The sequence below is a fragment of the Gorilla gorilla genome, chromosome 20 (genome assembly GCF_029281585.2).
Source record: "Gorilla gorilla gorilla isolate KB3781 chromosome 20, NHGRI_mGorGor1-v2.1_pri, whole genome shotgun sequence".
NCBI lineage: Eukaryota > Metazoa > Chordata > Mammalia > Primates > Hominidae > Gorilla > Gorilla gorilla.
The window spans coordinates 8,122,714-8,138,717 of record NC_073244.2 but is presented as its reverse complement, the minus strand read 5'-3'; the positions used below and the strand labels follow the sequence as shown (position 1 = coordinate 8,138,717).

The 16,004-nt window shown below is 57.4% G+C and overlaps 2 protein-coding genes across 10 annotated transcripts in view; both read right to left on the bottom strand.

Annotated features, from left to right (window-relative positions):
* TMPRSS9 (transmembrane serine protease 9) overlaps nucleotides 1-2,005 on the bottom strand; it is a 67,670-nt gene extending 65,665 nt beyond the window's left edge. Inside the window, exon 1 of one of the 2 annotated variants that reach the window (XM_055371182.2) lies at nucleotides 1,879-2,005. The gene's annotated coding sequence lies outside the window, so the exon portion shown is untranslated. The remainder of the gene's footprint in view (nucleotides 1-1,878) is intronic. The other variant, XM_055371184.2, reaches the window with a different exon arrangement.
* Nucleotides 2,006-7,140: 5,135 nt separating this feature from the next.
* Nucleotides 7,141-16,004, bottom strand: part of SPPL2B (signal peptide peptidase like 2B) — a 26,513-nt gene continuing 17,649 nt past the window's right edge. For 3 of the 8 annotated variants that reach the window (XM_063701950.1, XM_063701951.1, XM_063701956.1), the window contains 3 exons: nucleotides 10,397-10,557; nucleotides 8,805-9,041; nucleotides 7,141-8,389 (listed from right to left, as the gene is read on the bottom strand). In XM_063701950.1, the coding sequence (XP_063558020.1) occupies nucleotides 8,306-8,389; nucleotides 8,805-9,041; nucleotides 10,397-10,557 (482 nt within the window). In that variant the 3' untranslated portion in view covers nucleotides 7,141-8,305. Of the gene's footprint in view, nucleotides 9,042-10,333; nucleotides 10,558-16,004 lie in introns of all 8 variants that reach the window. The other 5 variants (XM_063701953.1, XM_055371179.2, XM_063701954.1 and 2 more) reach the window with 2 other exon arrangements.

The following is a 16,004-nucleotide window of genomic DNA, read 5'->3' as shown; positions in this document are numbered from 1 at the left end:
CACACAACCACACACAATCCTATACAATCACACAAACATCATGACATAACTATACGCAACCACACATGACCACACAACCATACACACAGTTATACAGCCATCGACACACAACCATATACGATCCCACCCGACCACACAATTACACAACCATACACAATCACGCATGACCACATGACACATGACCACACACAACCATACACAATCACACAATTACACAACATAAACGATCACTCATGACCCCACACACACATATAATACACAATCTCACACACAAACCACATGGCCATACGCAGCGACACAATTATATATATTGCCACACACAACCACACATCACACACAGCCACACAGACAACTCACCCAGAATCTCACACAGCCCCACCCAGCCAGGCCCCCAGGAAGGCGTCAGGAAGCCAGGACCACAGCTGTCCTGCGGGGCATCCCTGACCTGCAAGGCGGTGGCCACCACGCGGCCCCCAAGGTGTTTCCGGCCATGCAGTCCTGCGGGGCGGTGCCTGAACCCTTTGGCAAGTCCCCAAAACCTCTGGCAACCTCTGGAGCCCACGCCTGGCTCCGAGGCCTGGTTTGACCCCCTATAAAATGAGGGAAGGAAGTCGAAGGTCCCTGGGCCACAGAGGACCCTCGAGCACGGACGCCTGTCCCGGGGACCCCGCGCTAATTCCCAGAATGTGGGTCATTCCCGGTCATGCGGGGATAACGCCACGGTCCCCAGCCTGGGTTTCCTGCCAGGGCTAGTTGAATCCAGGAGGGCCCTCCCTCAGGCAAATACCAACAACCCACCCCATCTCAGGCCCTTCACCCACCTCCAATTGTTACATCCCAGTGTGTGTTTACTCAGAAGCGGCTCTGAGGGTGAGAACTGGGGTGGGAGGAGAGGCTCCAGTCAGATGCCTGGCACCCACCCCAGCCCCGCCTCCCACCCCAGACACATCTCCCACCCCATCCCAGCCCTGCACCCCACCCCAGCCCTGCACCCCACCCCAGCCCCCCACCCCATTCCAACCCTGCACCCTATCCCAGCCCTGCCTCCCACCCCAGCCCCGCACCACACCCCAGACTCACCTCCCACCCTAGCCCTGCACCCCATCCCAGTAGCTGTCAGCCCCTTTCCTGCCACCCCTGACCCCGGAGGTCTCCAGGCTGATGCTTGGTTCTTGCTTTAGGTGAAGTTCACGGGTAGAAAAGAAGGGAGGACTCTGGGTGGGAACAGGGATGGGGAGGGCTTCGGCGGTCCCAGGCCCCTCCAGGAACCAGGCCGCATCTACACACCCCAGCTGTATCTACACATCTCAGCTGCATCCACACAATCCCAGCTACGTCCACACACCCTGGCGGCATCTACCCAGCCTGGCCTCGTCTACAAACCTCAGCCACATCTACACACGCTAGATACATCCACACAATCCCGGCTGCGTCCACACAACCCCAGCTGCATCTACACACCACACCTGCGTCCACACAACCCCCGCCGCATCTACACGCCACACCTGCGTCCACACAACCCCGGCCGCATCTACACGCCACACCTGCGTCCACACAACCCCCGCCGCATCTACACGCCACACCTGCGTCCACACAACCCCGGCCGCATCTACACGCGGCACCTGAGTCCACACAACCCTGGCCGCATCTACACAACCTGGCCATGTCTACACACCCCAGTGGCGTCCACACAGCCCCGGCTGCCTCTCCACAACCCCTGTGGTGTCTACACAGCCTGGCTGCATCTACACACTCCCGCCACGCCACCTCTACACAGCCCCAGAGGCAACCAAACAGCCCCGGGGCTTGGCGAACTGGGTTGGAGGAAGTGGGGGCTGTTCCGAGGGGAGGCTGAGCCCGCAGGAGACCCCGACTCACCGGGGTTGGAGGAAGTGGGGGCTGTTCCGAGGGGAGGCTGAGCCCGCAGGAGACCCCGACTCACCGCGCTCCGGACGACGAGGCTGCACCGCTGCTGCCCGGATCCCGCCCAGCTGGGCCCGGGGCTGGAGGAAGGGAGGGGCGGGGCGGGGCCGGGTCGGGGAGCCGCCCTCCCCCGGCCCCCTGCCAAGCCCCTTCCCCAGTACCGCCTGCTCCGGGCCGGAGGTGCCGCCCAGGCTTGGAGTCTCCGGAGGACAGGGGTCCCAGGGCTCTGCCACCTCCACCCTGGATTCCCAACCCTGGCAGAAGCCAGCCCAGAGTGGAAGACGATGGAGATGGGGAGGGGTTGGGGGTAGCCAGGGATGGGAGTGGGCTTCGCAGCTGGGAGCCATGGGGTGGGGGTTGCCCGCAGAGTGGGCGCTGTAGGCAGGTGGGGCCACCTGGGCAGGTGACCCAGGACAGGGCGCAGGGAGGGGTGTGCCCAGGACAGCCCTGGGGGCGAGGTGCTGAGGGCGTTTTCTAGGGCACTGGTGTAACCATTTTGTGTGTGTGGTGTGTGTGTGTGTGTGTTTTGAGACAGGGTCTCACTCTCTGTCGCCCAGGCTGGATTGCAGTGGCGCGATCTTAGCTCTCTGCAGCCTTGACCTCCCAGGCTCAGGTGATCCTCCCACCTCAGAGTCTGGAGTAGCTGAGACTACAGCCACCTGCCACCACACCGGGCTAATTTTTGTATTTTTAGTAGAGATGGGGGTCTCACCATGTTGCCCGGGAAGGAACTACAGTATTTTTTAATATAAATTTTTAATTTTTTAAAAAAATAGAGACGGGGTCTTGCCATGTTGCCCAGGCTGGTCTCGAACTCCTGGGCTCAAGCCATCCTCCCACCTCGACCTCCCAAAGCGCTGGGATTACAGGAGTGAGCAACGTGCCCAGCCTAAACGTTTTAGAAGAGTTTTAGATTCCCACAAAATGTGCAAAGATAGTTCAGAACTCCCCTGTGTGCCACATCCCGGGTCCCCTGTTACTGGCATCCAGGCCAGTGTGATACATTTGTCACAACCAATGAACAAATATTGATGCACGACTGTGAAGTCCACACTTGATTCCAGTTTCCTCAGTTTCCCCCAATGCCCTTTCCTGCTCAGGGCCCCACCCGAGATCCCACGTGGCATTTAGGCGTCACGCCTCCTCGGATCTCTCTGGGCTGTCGCCGTTTCCCAGACATTCCTATTTCTGACACCCTGCCCGCTCCTGGGGAAGGCAGGTCAGGTGTTTGGCAGGACATCCCTCAAGTGGCTTTGTCTGGTGCTTTTCTCCCACATGGTCAGACTGGGTGGCCTCAGTTTTGACGCGCCACCCGCTGCCACGCTGGCCGCCCCTCCTGCTTAGGTCACCAGGTTGTTCACAGTCCTCCGTGCCGTCAAAGGAGACGGTGCACTTCGTTAGAACCACTGTCTCCTCTCTTATCTCAAAAGACTTTGGGGACTTTTTTTTGGAACTGCCTTTAGAGACCAGCCCCATTTTATTACCATTGGCAGCAGCATCTTTGTTGGTGATTTGCTTTTGAGAAGTGCCGCAAGTCCTGGGGAGCCACGCCTGGTGCTGGAGGGAGAGCAGTCCTGGAGGATCCAGCTCCTGAGTCCACGTTTCCCCAGTCGCCCGCAGAATGGTCCAGTCTACTGAGTATGTGCTGTGTGCCCGGCACTCGGCAGGGACTCCACTAGGTTCTCATGATGGCCTCACAAAAGTAGCTGTCACCTCCTTTTAAGCAGAAGAGGTGGCTACAGCCCTGAGAGCCAGTCATCCAGCTCCTGGGATGCAAGCTGGGGCTCCACACCCAGGGCCTCCCATTGCTGCATTCTTCTGCCCACCCTCCTGTCAGGCTGCGGGCTGCGGTTGGTTCCCAAGAGGCATTTCTAACCTGCTCTGAGCCGTGTGGAGAAGAGCCTGTGACCCCATGGGAACCCCCTCCTCTCTTTCTCAGGGCCATTGGTGGACTCTTTCCAGAACTCCACCCTCTCACCTTCTGATGACTTACCACCTGGCCCCAAACACTGAGTCCCGGTTCCTTGTGCAGCTATAGCAGCTCTCTGCCTGGGCCAGAGGGGGTGCTTAGTTGAGGACCTGGCACACAGCAGTGAAGAGTGGTGGGTGGATGAGTGTGTGTGGATGGGTGGATGGGTGGTTGGGCGGATGGAGGGAGGGATGGATGGATGGATGGACAGACGGACGGTAAATGGGTGGATGGATAGATGGGTGTGTGTGTGGATGGCTGGGTGAGTGGGTGGATGAATGGATGAGTGGATGGGTAGATGGATGGATGGGTGGGTGGGTGAGTAGATGGGTGGATAGATGGGTAAATGGATGAGTGGGTGGGTGGGTGGAAGGTGGGTGGGTGGATGGATGGGTGGGTGGGCAGATGGATGGATGGGTGGGTGGGCAGATGGATGGATGGGTGGGGGGGTAAATAATGGGTGGATGGATGGGCAAATGGATGGATGAGTGGAGGGGTGGGTAGATGGATGAATGGCTAGATGGGCAGGTAGATGGATGGATGGATGGGTGGGTGGGTGGATAGGTGGATGGATGGATGGGTGGGTGGGTGGATGAATGAATGGGTAGATGGGTGGATGGGTGGATAGATGGGTGAGTGGGTGGGTGAATGGATGGATGGATGGATGGATGGATGAATGGATGGATGGGTGTGTGGACGGATGGGTGTGTGGATGGGTGGGTGTGTGGGTGAGTGGATGGTTGGGCATGTAGATGGATGGGTGTGTGGATGGGTGGATGGATGGATGAATGGGTGGCTGGATGGATGGATATGTGGATAAGTGGATGGGTGGTTGGATAACTGGGTGGATGGGTATGTGGATAGGTGGATGGATGGTTGGATAAATGGATAGGTGTGTGGATGGGTGGGTGCGGGGGTGGGTGGATGGATGGATAGATGGATGGGTGGATAGGTGAATGGGTGGATGGATGGGTGGATAAATGGGTGGATGGAGGGTATGTGGATGGATGGATGGATAACTGAACAGACAGGTGGGTGAATGGGTGGGTGTGTGGATGAACAAATGGATAAATGTGTGGACGGATGGTTGCATAAATGGGTGGGTGGGTGGGTGGGTGGATGGATGCATGGATGGATGGATGGATGGATGGATGGTTAGATAAATGGGTGGGTGGGTGGATGGATGGATGGGTGGATGGATGGATGGATGGATGGATGGTTGCATAAATGGGTGGGTGGGTGGGTGGATGGATGGGTGGATGGCCGGTTGGATAAATGGATGGATAGGTGAGTGGATAAAAAATGTGTAAGCTCTGGTCAGCTTAGTGAAAGAAAATCACGATTGTTACCATATTGTTCCACTTTGTAACTTAAACTGCAAGACAGAGGGATGCTCCGCACGAAAAGAAACAAAATATCCTCCCCAGTGCCAGCAGGCAGCCTGTTTCCATTTCCCCAGCTCTACCTCCCTGACATCCCTGGGCCGTGTGTGACCTGGACAGTCGAGGTGTGCACACCCCCCCGAGCTTGGGCACCTGCTGAGCCTGGCAGGAGCCCCTTTGTCTTCCTGAACCAGGTGTGTCACTAGCACAAAAGTCCCGACTGCTTCTAAGCGTCCAACCAGATGGCTGATTTGGTGACATCCTGGCTGTTGTGCCTTGCAGTAGGTACATTACTAACCCTCTTTCCAGAGGACAGGGAGTTGGAGGCGGAGGGACTTGCCCACGACCGCAGGAGGTCACAGGTGGACGTGGTGTGAGCCCAGGGCTCCGTGCGCTGAGTCCTGACTGTAACTTTCAGCGCTGGGGCTCACATCCACCGGAGCTAATGACATAGCGACTTTTTCTTTTCCTGGACAGGACAAATTACCACTAGAGGCACACAGGGGAGGTGTTCAGAGCCATCGCCGAGTGGCCTCTGAGCAGTGAGTTCCCCCGTGGAAAGGCAATTGGGGGTGCTCCTTCTGGAGCGTATCGAGGAACTGCCCAAGTTAAAAAACCGAAACATAAGTGTGACTTCAAGTATTCTGGAATTCGCTTTCCGTGATTAAGCCGTCCCTTCCCCAGTGGGTTTGAATTCAGGTTTGCTGTGAGTGGTAAGGCCTGAGCCTCCATCTCCTGCTGTGTCCTTACCCTGTTCCACATTAAGGCCAAGGGCGTCACGCTGCCAGGCAGTCGTGGTTTGGCTCGGGGCCTGGAGGAATCCATGTCTCTGATCCCTCACAGCCATGTGGCCTCAGAGGCTTGCTGGTGGCTTTTTTTTTTTTTTGGAGACAGGGTCTCGCTCTGTTACCCAGGCTGGAGTGCAGTGGTGCGATCACAGTTCACTGCAGCCTTGACCTCCTGGGCTCAAGTGATTCTCCTGCCCCAGCCTCCTGAACAGCTGGGACTACAGGTGTGTGCCACCACACCCAGGTAATTTTTGTAGAAATGGGGTCTTGCTACATTGCCCAGGCTGGTCTTAAACTCCTAGGCTCAAGCAATCCTCCCACCTCAGCCTCCCAAAGCACTGGGGTTACAGGCGTGAGCCACCATGCCCAGCCTGGGTCTCACTTTCTCTAACGTAGCGGAGAACTTTGTGAGACTAGAACAACACACACAGCAGTCCCTGATGCCTGGTAGATGCTCAGGACTCACTGGCCTCTCAGCCCGCACACAAACCCGCATCCATCACCCACGTTCCCACAGGCCCGGGGCCAGCCAGCAGCAGCTGGAAACCAAACCTTGTCCCAAAGCGGCTAAGACAGGTCTTTGCATTTTTAAAGAGAAAAAAATAATAATAAACTCTTTTGAGACGTGAGAATGCTATACAATTCCAATTTCAGGGTCTGGCAAGAAAATTATTTGAGGGATGGGCGTGGTGGCTCATGCCTGTAATTGCAGCTCTTTGGGAGGCCGAGACAGGAGGATTGTCTGAGCTCAGCAGTTCGAGATCAGCCTCAGCAACACTGCAAGACCCCATCTCTATTTTAATTTTGTAAAAGGTATTTTGGCCCATTTTATACATGGTCTGTGATGCTTTCCAGCAACAGTGGCAGAGGTGAGAAGCGTGACAGGGACCACGTGGCCCACAGAGCCCATGGGAGTGACGCTGGGCACCTCACAGCACTGGCCGGCCCTGCGGTGGCAATTCCAATCCATCCTCTGCAGGACAGCCAGGCGGCCTGCCAGCTCTCAGTTCTGCTCACCGGGACCTGCACAGAGCAGATGCCCCAAGCCGTGCGCTGCGGAGGCAGAGGCCGGGCCACATGTATCAAAAGCTGTGTTTAATGATCAGACTGAATGGCAGCAAGGCCACATGGACAGACGGAGCCAAGGATAGGACCGCCGCCTCTGAACCCCTCCCCACTGGTCAAATGTCCAACACCAAAAAAGAGACGTCCCCACCCCGTCCCCATGTACAAAATGGCTTCAGTGAAGGCGCCATTACTCCCTGGGAAGCTGGTATTTTTTGTAAGGGATCAGGGCTCACCCCTGCCACCCTCTGTCCGGAACAGACCCGTGAGAACGCAGCACTCAGCAGTCCCCGTGTGCAGCTGGGGACGACTGACTTGACAGAAACAGATTCTGGACTCGAGTCTGGAGGCCGCACTCGACAGGGCGGGTGGCGGGCGGGAGCTGGGGCCCAGGCACCACAGACAGCCAGGGTGCAGGCTCTGTCTCTGTGGCCACAGGGAGCGCTGCTTCGGAAGTGACCACGTGCAGCGAGGGGAGGATGCCAGGGCCTGGGGCCACGCCTCGGTCAGCGAGCAGAGGATGCCGGGGCCTGGGGCCACGCCTCGGTCAGTTCCCGCACGGACGTCTCTGCCCTGGAATCAGGAGGATCCCATCAGTGAGTAGACCACGCCCGTGGCAGATGTCCTCGTGGGTTCCAGAAGCTCCTAGCTGCTGGGTCCAGAGGGTTAAGAACCCACGCACCAACGCCACTGCCACAGGGAGAACCGAGGCCCAAGCCCCTCTCAGCAGAAAAGCAACACGGGGCCCACACGGGAAGCGAGGTTGGGTGCCGGGAGCTACCAGGACCTCCCACGACCCAGTTCCTCCCTCCCAGGGCTCCAGGGACCCCTGAGGGCCTGACTCAGCCTGCCTGGCGCCCACCACCCCTGCTTGTCAGAAGGGCAGTCTGAGAGACGTCCACCCCACCAGGTGGCACCAGCAGGACTTCTAGAAGTTGCGACCATTTATTAAAACGGGGAGGAGTGTGCAGGCATGGCCAGACACCTCTGGCTGAGGGCAGGGCAGGGCCTTAGCCAGGGGAGCAGCTTGTCCACTCACTGCCAGCCTCGTTCACGCCCCAAAACCCTGCCCCACGGGCCTGTCTCAGCCAGCGTCAGGGTCCAGAGGCCGCCCCGGCCACCAGTCCGTGTCCTAGGCTTGAAAGCAGCTTCCAAACCTCCCAGGGGCTCCGATCTGCTCAAGAGGGAAAAGCGATGCCTTCTGGGAGACAGAAAGCTGCTCTTCCACCCGGAGAAAAGGACGCCGTGGGGAGGGAGGTCACCTGGAGGACGAAGCAGCTGGTGAGCACCAAGTGTGGCTGCGGCCAGAGTCCACCCACGCCTGCTCGCTCATGCAGACGACGCTTGAGGGTCTGCAGAGAGGCCAGGCAGGGCCTGCGAGGAAGGACCCCGGTGGGGAGGACGGACCCGCAGAGAGCTTGTGGCAGCCGGGCGAGCTTGGAGCAGCAGGCGTGCAGCCAGGGCAGCTGGGCTGGGCGCGGGCACGGACCGCAGGGGTCTCGGCAAGGATGAGCACCATGTTGGGGCAGGTGGGGACGGCATAGGCCTCAGTCCCGGGGGACAGGCGTCTGTCTGTCTGTCTCCAGTGGGCGCCAGGCAGCCCCAACATCTTGGTGTGGCGGGCACGGCAGCGAGCATCTCACCCCTCCCCTAGGCCGAGGCGCCAGGCTGGGTTACCGGGGACGGCTGGGCCTGGTCCCGGCCCTCGGGTTCAGCTGGGCTCCCAGGCTCCCGCATGGGGGCTCCAGCCCCCATCTCCTCGGACGTGCGTGATTTTGGGGACTGCTCAGCAGGCCAGGGGGATGTAGCTGGTTCTTCGCTGGGCAGCTGCGGGGAGAGCGGCGTGGCAGAGTCTTTGGGAGGCTGCGGGCCGTCAGCTGGCGCTGGGGCCCACGGAGATGGAGGTAGGACTTTCTACAGGAGAAGGGAGGCAGAGGTGAGGCGGAGACAGGGACCCAGAGGAGGGCCCTGGCAGGGGCCAGGACACCCAGCACCCGCAGGCCACGGGGGCAGGGTCAAAATGAGGCGCCATCCCCAGGGGCTCTGGACCCAAGGAGGGGGCCGGCTCCATGACCTACGGGCACCCAGGACCCTGTCCATCGGCACAGGCGCCGCGGGAGGGCCATCTGAGGCCAGCAGAGGCTGGAAGCTGTGCAAAGCCTCTCCAAAGAAAAGCCTGGACCACCGTCTCCCGCCCCTGGGCCTGGTCCCCGGCTTCTCCTGAACCCTCTGAAATGCCCATCAGAATGGGGAGACCTTTGGGGTGGGGATGCTGGCCCCAGGAGACTTCTCCCTCGGGCCTGGTCTCAGGCCATGGTCCCATCTGTGGGACCCATGAGCCCAGCTCGGCACTGGAACCACAGCTCGACCCAATGCATCACACCAGTGCAGCAGGGACGGGTGTGGTATAACCTCCACAAAAACATGACGTAGGACCCCATGCGCAGCCAGCACCGCTGAGAAGTGCGGCATCTCCCCCAGAGGGAGACCGGCTATGGGAGGAGCTGCACCCATGCCCAACAGCCTGAGGATCGCCGTGTGGCGCAGGGCTGCTCCCCGGGTGGTCATGGCCTCCAAGAGGCGCTGCCCGGAGGGGCGGGGGCAGCTCTCGGGCACAATGCGCCTGAGTCCCGGGAACCCAGGAAGTCACCTGAGCGGCACACTGGAAGGGGGGGTCCCACCTACTCCTGTTCACAAAAAATCACAAGAGCAGAACCGACGTGGCGTAAGCCCTCCCTGCATCGCACGTTTAACCCTTGCCAACCACCCCCTGCCTTGCCGAGGGGGACAGGGGACAGGGCTTCCACAGCCAGGGCCGGCCTGCTCCCCTCGTCCAGGGCCCTGCGGCCCCACCCCCAGTCAGGCGCCTCGCTCTCGGCAGGAGAGGCGATGGATGCCCGATGCCCACGCAGGTGGGGCGCTACTGACTATTTGGGAGAAGCAACTTTAGAAAGGACATGGCACCCCCGGGTCCCAGCCGGCACCCCCGCGTCCCACCCGGCACCCCCGCGTCCCACCCGGCACCCCCGGGCCCCACTCGGCACCCCCGCGTCCCACCTGGCACCCCCGTGTCCCACCCGGCACAGGAGCTGCACGCACGTCCTTCCACCGGGGCCACACGCGCATGACACCCAAAGCAGAAGGTGCCAGGACCCTGAGCCCCGTCGTGGCCGCAGGGCTGGCTGTGGCTGGAGGTCTCACTCAACTTTAACTCTAGTTAGGGCTCACTAGGCGAGTATTTCTCACAGTCAGAGCAAACTGGTATTCACCGCAAAGCCGCTGCCCGTCCAGAACACGCCCAGCTCCCGGCGCCAGAGCGCCACAGCGCAGCTCGTCACCAGCGTGCAGGGCACCAGGTAGAGGAGAGCGGGCTGGCCACGCTGCATCAGGGCCAGCGCCACGAATGTCACAAGGAGGCCAACGCCATAGGCTGTGGGGACAGAGGAGGCATCACCTCAGCCAGGCAGGCCAGGGCCACCACCCATTTCCCTGGGAAGAACGTGAGCGGGCTGGGGGTGGTGGAGGGCAGGGGTGTGCGAGGACGGGAGAGGTAGAGTGGGGGTTCAGCCGGCAGGGCCACGGGCTCCCCAAAGTACATGGATCCTTCCGGCACCTCCTGGGCCGCACTCCCACCCTGACCCTACTGGAGCCAGGGTCACCGAGGACATGGAACGGCCAGGGCAAGGAGAGGGACAGGGAGGGGCAGGGTCCGGGCAGCTGCAGGACAGCGGGAGGCAGCGGGATAGCAGAGGGGGGCTGCGAGACGTGTCTGGGATGCAGTCTCTATGAACCTCTAATGAGAAAATCAGCCGAAGGTGACACACGTGCCTGACCAGAAAACCCTTGAACACCGAGCTGTGGACATATAAACTAAGTTCTCAGGAGACACCCGGTGAAATGTTTGGGGTCCAAGGGCACGGTGTCCACCCACCGGGGCCGTGCCCCCAGTCCCCTGAGAACGCAGCCTGTGATTTACATACGTGTGCATGTAAGTACACAAACGCACACATGGCCACCCTTGGCACCCGCAGGGGAGGGCTGCCAGGACGCCCTTGCTCATGTCCCTGACGTAAACTGGCACAGTGTCTGCCTAGAACCCACCCGCGTCCTGCCAAACCATAAATCACCATAGGTTCCCACAAACGCAAATGCGATGTCGCCACGGGCGATGGCTGTCGCATGGCATTGCTTCGGGAAAACTGGCCCAAAAAATCTGCATGTGTTCAGTACAGATAAGAACACACATCTTTTCCCCAAATATTTTCAACCTACAGCTGGTGAAATCCACAGCTGCAGGAACCCATGGCTAGGGAGGGCCAAGTACAGTACACGGGGGAGGGTGAGTGCGTGTGTGGAGACAGAGAGAACGGAATCAAGCGAATGAGAGCGCGTGAGTGTGTGTGGAGAGAGAGAATGGAATCAAGCAAATGAGAGCACGTGAGTGTGTGTGGAGAGAGAGAACGGAATCAAGCGAATGAGAGCACGTGAGTGTGTGTGGAGAGAGAACGGAATCAAGCGAATGAGAGCGCGTGAGTGTGTGTGGAGAGAGAACGGAATCAAGCGAATGAGAGCGCGTGAGTGTGTGTGGAGAGAGAACGGAATCAAGCGAATGAGAGCACGTGAGTGTGTGTGGAGAGAGAACGGAATCAAGCGAATGAGAGCGCGTGAGTGTGTGTGGAGAGAGAACGGAATCAAGTGAGTGAGAGCACGTGAGTGTGTGTGGAGAGAGAGAACGGAAATAAGCGAATGAGAGCGCGTGAGTGTGTGTGTGGAGAGAGAACGGAATCAAGCGAATGAGAGCGCGTGAGTGTGTGTGGAGAGAGAACGGAATCAAGCGAATGAGAGCGCGTGAGTGTGTGTGGAGAGAGAACGGAATCAAGTGAATGAGAGCACGTGAGTGTGTGTGGAGAGAGAGAACGGAAATAAGCGAATGAGAGCGCGTGAGTGTGTGTGTGGAGAGAACGGAATCAAGCGAATGAGAGCGCGTGAGCGTGTGTGGAGGGAGAGAACGGAATCAAGCGAATGAGAGCGCGTGAGCGTGTGTGGAGGGAGAGAATGGAATCAAGCGAATGAGAGCGCGTGAGTGTGTGTGTGGAGAGAGAGAACGGAATCAAACGAATGAGAGCGTGAGTGTGTGTGTGGAGGGAGAGAACGGAATCAAGCGAATGAGAGCACGTGAGTGTGTGTGGAGAGAGAACGGAATCAAGCGAATGACAGCGCGTGAGTGTGTGTGGAGGGAGAGAACGGAATCAAGCGAATGAGAGCACGTGAGTGTGTGTGGAGAGAGAACGGAATCAAGAGAATGAGAGCACGTGAGTGTGTGTGTGGAGAGAGAGAACGGAATCAAGCGAATGAGAGCGCGTGAGTGTGTGTGTGGAGAGAGAGAACGGAATCAAACGAATGAGAGCATGAGTGTGTGTGTGGAGAGAGAATGGAATCAAACGAATGAGAGCGCATGAGCGTGTGTGGAGAGAGAACGGAATCAAGCGAATGAGAGCACGTGAGTGTGTGTGTGGAGAGAGAACGGAATCAAGCGAATGAGAGCGCGTGAGCGTGTGTGGAGAGAACAGAGTCAAGCGAATGAGAGCGCGTGAGTGTGTGTGTGGAGAGAGAGAACGGAATCAAGCGAATGAGAGCGCGTGAGTGTGTGTGGAGAGAGAGAATGGAATCAAGCGAATGAGAGCACGTGAGTGTGTGTGTGGAGAGAGAGAACGGAATCAAGCGAATGAGAGCGCGTGAGTGTGTGTGGAGAGAGAACGCAATCAAGCGAATGAGAGCGCGTGAGTGTGTGTGGAGAGAGAATGGAATCAAGCGAATGAGAGCGCGTGAGTGTGTGTGGAGAGAGAACGCAATCAAGCGAATGAGAGCGCGTGAGTGTGTGTGGAGAGAGAATGGAATCAAACGAATGAGAGCACGTGAGTGTGTGTGGAGAGAGAACGGAATCAAGCGAATGAGAGCGCGTGAGTGTGTGTGGAGAGAGAACGGAATCAAGCGAATGAGAGCGCGTGAGTGTGTGTGTGGAGAGAGAGAATGGAATCAAGCGAATGAGAGCGCGTGAGTGTGTGTGTGGAGAGAGAGAATGGAATCAAGCGAATGAGAGCGCGTGAGTGTGTGTGGAGAGAGAATGGAATCAAACGAATGAGAGCGCATGAGCGTGTGTGGAGAGAGAACGGAATCAAGCGAATGAGAGCACGTGAGTGTGTGTGTGGAGAGAGAACGGAATCAAGCGAATGAGAGCGCGTGAGCGTGTGTGGAGAGAACAGAGTCAAGCGAATGAGAGCGCGTGAGTGTGTGTGTGGAGAGAGAGAACGGAATCAAGCGAATGAGAGCGCGTGAGTGTGTGTGTGGAGAGAGAACGCAATCAAGCGAATGAGAGCGCGTGAGTGTGTGTGGAGAGAGAATGGAATCAAACGAATGAGAGCACGTGAGTGTGTGTGGAGAGAGAACGGAATCAAGCGAATGAGAGCGCGTGAGTGTGTGTGGAGAGAGAACGGAATCAAGCGAATGAGAGCGCGTGAGTGTGTGTGTGGAGAGAGAGAATGGAATCAAGCGAATGAGAGCGCGTGAGTGTGTGTGTGGAGAGAGAGAATGGAATCAAGCGAATGAGAGCGCGTGAGTGTGTGTGTGGAGAGAGAGAATGGAATCAAGCGAATGAGAGCGCGTGAGTGTGTGTGGAGAGAGAACGGGATCAAGCGAATGAGAGCGTGAGTGTGTGTGGAGAGAGAACGGAATCAAGCGAATGAGAGCGTGAGTGTGTGTGGAGAGAGAGAACGGAATCAAGAGAATGAGAGCGTGAGTGTGTGTGGAGAGAGAACGGAATCAAGCGAATGAGAGCGTGAGTGTGTGTGGAGAGAGAGAACGGAATCAAGAGAATGAGAGCGTGAGTGTGTGTGGAGAGAGAGAACGGAATCAAGCGAATGAGAGCGCGTGAGTGTGTGTGGAGAGAGAACGGGATCAAGCGAATGAGAGCGTGAGTGTGTGTGGAGAGAGAACGGAATCAAGCGAATGAGAGCGTGAGTGTGTGTGGAGAGAGAGAACGGAATCAAGAGAATGAGAGCGTGAGTGTGTGTGGAGAGAGAACGGAATCAAGCGAATGAGAGCGTGAGTGTGTGTGGAGAGAGAGAACGGAATCAAGCGAATGAGAGCGTGAGTGTGTGTGGAGAGAGAACGGAATCAAGCGAATGAGAGCGTGAGTGTGTGTGGAGAGAGAGAACGGAATCAAGAGAATGAGAGCGTGAGTGTGTGTGGAGAGAGAACGGAATCAAGCGAATGAGAGCGTGAGTGTGTGTGGAGAGAGAGAACGGAATCAAGAGAATGAGAGCGTGAGTGTGTGTGGAGAGAGAACGGAATCAAGCGAATGAGAGCGTGAGTGTGTGTGGAGAGAGAGAACGGAATCAAGAGAATGAGAGCGTGAGTGTGTGTGGAGAGAGAGAACGGAATCAAGCGAATGAGAGCGTGAGTGTGTGTGGAGAGAGAACGGAATCAAGAGAATGAGAGCGCGTGAGCGTGTGTGGAGAGAGAACGGAGTCAAGCGAATGAGAGCGCGTGAGTGTGTGTGTGGAGAGAGAGAATGGAATCAAGCGAATGAGAGCGCGTGAGTGTGTGTGTGGAGAGAGAGAATGGAATCAAGCGAATGAGAGCGCGTGAGTGTGTGTGTGGAGAGAGAGAACGGAATCAAGCGAATGAGAGCGCGTGAGTGTGTGTGTGGAGAGAGAGAATGGAATCAAGCGAATGAGAGCGTGTGAGTGTGTGTGTGGAGAGAGAGAATGGAATCAAGCGAATGAGAGCGTGTGAGTGTGTGTGTGGAGAGAGAGAATGGAATCAAGCGAATGAGAGCGCGTGAGTGTGTGTGTGGAGAGAGAGAATGGAATCAAGCGAATGAGAGCGCGTGAGTGTGTGTGTGGAGAGAGAGAATGGAATCAAGCGAATGAGAGCGCGTGAGTGTGTGTGTGGAGAGAGAGAACGGAATCAAGCGAATGAGAGCGCGTGAGTGTGTGTGTGGAGAGAGAGAATGGAATCAAGCGAATGAGAGCGTGTGAGTGTGTGTGTGGAGAGAGAGAACGGGATCAAGCGAATGAGAGCGCGTGAGTGTGTGTGGAGAGAGAACGGAATCAAGCGAATGAGAGCGCGTGAGTGTGTGTGTGGAGAGAGAGAACGGAATCAAGCGAATGAGAGCGCGTGAGCGTGTGTGGAGAGAGAGAACGGAATCAAGCGAATGAGAGCGCGTGAGTGTGTGTGTGGAGAGAGAGAATGGAATCAAGCGAATGAGAGCGCGTGAGTGTGTGTGTGGAGAGAGAGAACGGGATCAAGCGAATGAGAGCGCGTGAGTGTGTGTGGAGAGAGAACGGAATCAAGAGAATGAGAGCGTGAGTGTGTGTGGAGAGAGAGAACGGAATCAAGAGAATGAGAGCGTGAGTGTGTGTGGAGAGAGAGAACGGAATCAAGCGAATGAGAGCGTGAGTGTGTGTGGAGAGAGAACGGAATCAAGAGAATGAGAGCGCGTGAGCGTGTGTGGAGAGAGAACGGAGTCAAGCGAATGAGAGCTCGAGTGTGTGTGTGGAGAGACAACGGAATCAAGCGAATGAGAGCGCGTGAGTCTGTGTGTGGAGGGAGAGAGAATGGAATCAAGCGAATGTGAAGAAATGACCAGTCCCTCTGAGAACGGGGCACACGGGAGTTCTCTGTAGCGATCCTGCAACTGTCATTTGAAATTATTTCAAAATAAAGCTCTGAGAAAATTAATTATTTGTTAGAACACTCTTAAAAGAAGAGCCGCTGTGTCCAGCAAGCACACTGCTCCCGGCACTTTTTCTAACACTCATCTCTGTATTTGTGACGCCATGCCACGGGGAGCGTCGCTATTGGTCCATTTTAGAG